Source organism: Nelumbo nucifera, chromosome 2, assembly GCF_055504915.1.
Source record: "Nelumbo nucifera cultivar China Antique chromosome 2, China Antique-T2T, whole genome shotgun sequence".
Lineage (NCBI taxonomy): Eukaryota > Viridiplantae > Streptophyta > Magnoliopsida > Proteales > Nelumbonaceae > Nelumbo > Nelumbo nucifera.
This window is the reverse complement of record NC_142650.1, coordinates 35,401,022-35,406,893: the sequence shown is the minus strand read 5'-3', so window position 1 is coordinate 35,406,893 and position 5,872 is coordinate 35,401,022. Positions and strand designations below refer to the sequence as shown.

Genomic DNA, 5,872 nt, shown 5'->3' with positions numbered 1-5,872 from the left:
AAGGCAACTCTGTTTTTTTAGATCCCTCTTGTTGTAATTGGTACTTTGGTAGTATCTGTTGTAGAAGAGAGCTGGGATCAAATCCCCTTGCCACTAGGGGCAGAGCCATTTTATTGAGTGGGGAATGGGGATCCTTGGCCACCCAAACCCATGACCAGTGGCAGCCCACTCCTTATACCCACAACCAGGTTGGACTAATCTTAGCCCAGCATTAAAGTCAAATAGGATTTACATTTTTTAATCCGAGAAATTTCAAATCAAACTTTAGGTACACTATAGAAAATCCGCCACTGGCTGCCACCAAGGTTGGGGGGCTAAGGCGGTGGGGATGGGTTACCCTCAATTATGCAGACTCATCAATAAAAAAAAAAAAGGTTTAATCTTTAGCCCATAGAGAATAGTTTAAATTCAGTTATTTAGCATGGATTCTTATTTCATTCAGCTTACAATAGATTGGTTTGAATTCTGTTTTTAGATCTATAGTACATCTTGGCTTCATTTTGGGAGCTTTTTCTTTTCTTTTTTAATTTCCCCATGTTTTTTTCTTATATTTTGTGGCATTGTTTTTGGGACTTAGCCTTTCATACCGACAACCCATTTTCATCCCATCTAAGCCAAATTTTCTCTCCAATTATGTACATGCATTACCCTATTTTTCATTTCACTATTAGTAATTTTCATGATTTAATAGTTCATTTAAATCCACTTGACTTTTCATTATAACACTTAATGATATAAATATGAATATAATTTTCTTAAAATCCAAATTATCTATTTTTAAATATGTTTGAACTATTAAACAATCAAATTAGTCAGGACCCATTAAACTTTAAAAATCACACCATCCCAAGCAAATTTGTGAGAGAAAGGAAGATCGATACATGGTGGCATCCTCATCCATAATCTTTTGAAAAAAAAAAAACATATCCACTGAAATGAGCCCCTTCTCTTCTTGGGTGTTCCCTGTATCAATGAGAATGCCCACAGATTGAATCTTCCAATCTTTCTCTCAGATGGGTCCCATCTCTCTCTCCTGTTCTTTGTTATAAAAAAAAGTGGGTTCCATCACTCTTTGCTTTCTAATAAGGTAAAAAGTGAGTCCCATCTCCAAACATCAGCCCAATTCATCCAAATATCAGTATTTACACCACGGACCACTAACATGGAAAGAGTGTTTGGACCCCTCAATGATGCTTAGCTGCCATTTCCAATTACAGTCCAAACAGCCAAATAGCCAATCCCCTCGTCAGCGTTGAAACGGGAAAATCCAAGCAAGGAATCCAAACAAACCCTCGTTTTCATTTTCCAGGCACTTTCTTTCCTTCCCTTTCCTGTCATTTTCCTCTCGTGATAACTACTAATAAATGATAAAACAAACAAAAATCAATTAATTTATTTTTATGAGAAGAAAATCAATTACCCCAATTTATTTAACCGCGTGATTTTTAACTCAAATTAGTATATTTATCAAACGAGGAGTCAATCCCGTACAAACTACAAAGTACTTGGTCCTGCTAACAATAAATAGAAGCTTTACGGGTCCCACTCCCGATTCTTGCCACGTGTGACCATCCAAGTGGGTTCGACCTCCTCTACTGAACCCAAGCTGGCAAAAGAGGTAGCTAGAGGGAGAGAAGGACTCGGCAGTCGAGGAAAGGAGCACCGCCCGATCTCCAACCCCAAGCCAAGAGATAGAGATGGAGAGAGAGATAAGCAACCGGGATAGCCGGGGAAATCCCAGCTGTCCCCCAGCTCTTCTCCAAGTCAATGACCGGTTCAACAGGTTGTCTAGTGGGTCCCACATTCCTAGTAATTAATAGTCAAAATAATAATGAGATAGTATTAAAATAGTACATCTCCGGTTTCCCACTTCTTTCAACTAACAAATTGTAGGGCGCCCATGTTCTTTCCCATTTTACTAATCTTTTATTTAGTTATTCCAAATTAAACCCTCAAAATTAAATAATAAAGAATTTAAACCGTTTGATCAGATTAATCTCTCATTCTGCCTTATCTAAGCCAACCGTTCGATCACGTAATGCATTCACGCGTAAACTCGTCTCTTCTCGTGGGGCATCCCCTATAAATAATCCTTTCTTCCCTTCCCCCCTTCGGCAGGTGCAGAAAAGGAACATCTCTTTCAAGCCCTTCATTTCTGCATCTGTTCGACTGTTCCTTCTGCATCCTATTGGTCTCAACCAATAATCAAAACGAAAAAATAACCAGAAAAAAAAGAATTTGGAGCGAAAATGCCGTCGTTGGACGATGAGCACTTCCCATCCACGCCGGGCAAGGTGAAGGGCGAGAGAGCCCACGCCATGAATCGTCAGTTCCATCGATGCTTCGCTTCCACCACTACTATGTTCCTCTGGGCTCTTTTCTTGATCGCTTTGACAGCTTCTTACCTCAGTTTTCAGAGCTTCGTTGACACGGGTAGTCGCTATCTCACGGCTTCTTGGGGCGGGATTCAATGGGAGAAACAGGTCCGAACGTCTGCCGAGATCCGCCGGTCCGGTGGGTTTTCCGTGCTTGTCACCGGCGGTGCTGGATTCGTCGGCACCCATGTGTCTCTTGCTCTCAAGAAACGCGGCGATGGCGTCGTGGGTCTCGATAATTTCAACAATTACTATGATCCATCTCTGAAGAGAGCGCGGAAAACGCTTCTGAACAACCATGGCATCTTCGTCGTCGAAGGTGACATTAACGACGCCCGCCTCCTGGCGAAGCTCTTCGACGTCGTGGCGTTCACCCACGTTATGCATCTCGCTGCGCAAGCCGGTGTCAGGTACGCCATGGAGAACCCTCATTCCTACGTTCACAGCAACATCGCCGGTCTGGTTGCTCTGCTCGAAGCCTGCAAATCGGCGAACCCCCAGCCGGCAGTCGTCTGGGCGTCCTCGAGCTCGGTTTACGGGCTCAACGAGAAGGTTCCCTTCTCCGAGGCCGACCGGACGGACCAGCCGGCGAGCTTGTACGCGGCGACGAAGAAAGCCGGAGAAGAAATCACTCACACATACAACCATATCTACGGTCTATCGATCACCGGGCTGAGATTCTTCACCGTCTATGGTCCATGGGGCCGGCCCGACATGGCTTACTTCTCGTTCACCCGAAACATTCTGCAAGGAAAGCCGATAACCGTGTACCGGGGGAAGAATCGGGTCGATCTCGCCCGAGATTTCACCTACATTGATGACATCGTTAAGGGTTGCCTCGGGTCGTTGGACACGGCGGGTAAGAGCACCGGTAGCGGAGGCAAGAAACGCGGACCAGCACCGTATCGGATCTTCAATCTGGGTAACACATCGCCCGTAACGGTACCGACACTTGTTGGAATTCTCGAGCGGCATCTGAAGATGAAGGCGAAGAAGAACATCGTGGATATGCCAGGAAACGGTGACGTACCGTTCACGCATGCTAACATAAGCCTGGCGCGCATGGAATTCGGGTACAAACCCACGACCGATTTGCAAACCGGGTTGAAGAAGTTCGTTAGATGGTACCTCAATTACTATGGTTACAATCACGGCCAAAGCAAACTTGTAAATTGAAATCTTTATTTTTTTTTCTTTTTTTTTGTTATAAGAAAAAAAAACTGGAAAAAAAAGACTTATTCTTTTCTTGGGGATACCGGTGAAGCCGCGTATCCTCGTTAGTTTTGGGCTTTCTGTAAAAAGAAAAGTTTCGTATTCTCTTAGTTCTTTTGTCATCCGATACGTCCGATACGCCTTCTTTTTCTTTTTTTTTGCTTTTGTTTTTGGTTTGTCTCTCTTTTTCCGGTAATCTGACGGCAGAGATCTTTCGGCGGATTTTGTTTGTCTCATTTTTTGTTTTTGGGTTCCAGATAAGAAATTATTATTGGTATTATTTAATTTAATGAAGCGGGGCCCACGCGGAGGTGGACAGGTTAGATCGAAGGGAAAGCTGGTATTCCGTGATTTACGGCTCAGGATGGGGGACCCAGAGGAGCACATTGGACGTGGTACGGCGTCCATCTGATTGGTGGAAGTACTAATTCTGGATAGAGATCGCTGGGACTAATCCAGCTGTAAAGTTGTGGGCGTCACTGTAGTTAAGTTCTCGCCGACAGCGGAAGTTTTGTGAGGACTGGGGCACTGGGGACAAAACAAACGCCATGTAGATGGGCTCCGTATTTGTTGTTTATGGACCTGGATCTGGACCTGGGGCCCTGGGCTTTCCTTAACTATCGTTAGTTTGCTAGCGATACCCACGGCCCATTGCACTCTGTACCCCACGTGGTGCGTTCAGAATGGCCCAAAATGAGATGTGATAAGATATTTCCTGTCTCTTCATTTAACAATGGAACTTTGTGATAGCTTATCGGTGAGGATTGACACGTGTGGATGCATGTGTACAGAACGTCGGTATTCGGTAGGGTGGTGACAAACGGAGGACGACGATGATGATAATTCCTTGGGGCCACATTGGGCATTTATTCTCGACTCTCTCACAGAATGTTCATGGATTGCTTTGGCAATAATTGCCTTAAGCTGTGTTTGGTTTGATAGAAAGTAAGACGACAATAGGAGGACTTTGAGGGAAAGCTCTTAAATATGCAATTTCACACCAAACATAGCTTTAGAGTACATTATTTAAGAAAATGAATTTATTAATTTTAAAAATAATAAAAATAAATTTTTATTGGCATATTATCTAAAACTTACCATGAGTGACTTTCCCAAACATCTAAGAGAGCTTAAATGAGATTTTGTTGTCTAAAACTTACCTTCTATTACACCATCATTAGTGATCATTAAGGAAATTTGTCCATTTAAAGCATTTATGTAAGTTACATGACTAAATTACCCTCAGTCAACCAATACGGTAACAAAGATATTTTGAGGCTTAAGCATAATCATGGGCTGCTTACTTTGTAGAATTCGATGGAAAAGGCTAAAACAGTAAAACCCAAAGCCTCCTCTAGGCTCTTACTAAACAACCTGGTGAATTTTGATGGTTGCATTTGGAATCAAATTGCTCCCTTGAAACCGTTGCAACACAAGTTTCCCATTCTCATGGCATTTATTCAGTGAAAAGCATTTTTGTTCATTACCTCTATTTATTAGTTGCTTCTAACGAACAACAGTCTTCATGAGAAGAATTGAGGGAGGATTAAAATAATTAGTCGGGTCATTACCTTCCATTACAGAAATGGGTAAAATAGATAAATAATTAAATAATTATCTTTTCTATTCAGGTGGTGGATTAGTGGTTCAATAAAATGGGTAAAATGAATAAACCCATTATATCATAATTAAATAATCACAATATAAAATAGATAAAATACAAAACATTACAGAAATTATAAGGGGCCAGATACATGAAACCTGTTTTGCCATTCTGTTTAGTTTAGTGCTATCTTCATTGTTAAATATGAGTGCATAAATCATTCCTTTTTGCAAAAATAAAGTGTAGAGTTGTGGAAATGATTAAAACTGCAAAATAAAAAAAAATAAAAAACACAAGAATTTAATATGACGAATAACCCATTGAATGGATTGAGCAATTTAATGGTTCAACCCAACCTAACCCAAGTTGCACCTGTAATAAAAAAAAAAAAAAAAAAAAAAAAAACTTGCTTCCATCTCCTAAAACTAATAATATTTCTTTCAAATCTCACAAATACATCAAAAATAACAAATCTAAAGTTGAAATAATTATAAATAAGTTATAAGTGCATAATAAATGTAAACTTCCATAGTTGATATAAAGAAATGCATTACAATACTGGAAGTCTAAAACAAATACATATCATACAATAATTTTACATTTTTACTAATAAGTAATAGTACTTCAAACAATTTTTGAGATTCCAATCTACTAAAAATTTCACAAGACACTACATTGTTAT

At 40.7% G+C, this 5,872-nt stretch overlaps 1 protein-coding gene across 1 annotated transcript; it reads left to right on the top strand.

Moving 5' to 3' along the window:
- The first annotated feature begins 2,100 nt into the window (after positions 1 to 2,100).
- LOC104612322 (UDP-glucuronate 4-epimerase 1) lies at positions 2,101 to 3,709 on the top strand. The gene has a single exon (XM_010279706.3). The coding sequence runs from the start codon at positions 2,250 to 2,252 to the stop codon at positions 3,549 to 3,551; it is 1,302 nt and encodes a 433-aa protein (XP_010278008.1). The 5' UTR covers positions 2,101 to 2,249; the 3' UTR covers positions 3,552 to 3,709.
- The last annotated feature ends 2,163 nt before the right edge of the window (positions 3,710 to 5,872 follow it).

What these genes read in the sequence shown, in the direction of transcription:
- LOC104612322 (XM_010279706.3), top strand. Translation starts at nt 2,250, where the DNA reads ATGCCGTCGTTGGACGATGAGCACTTCCCATCCACGCCGGGCAAGGTG.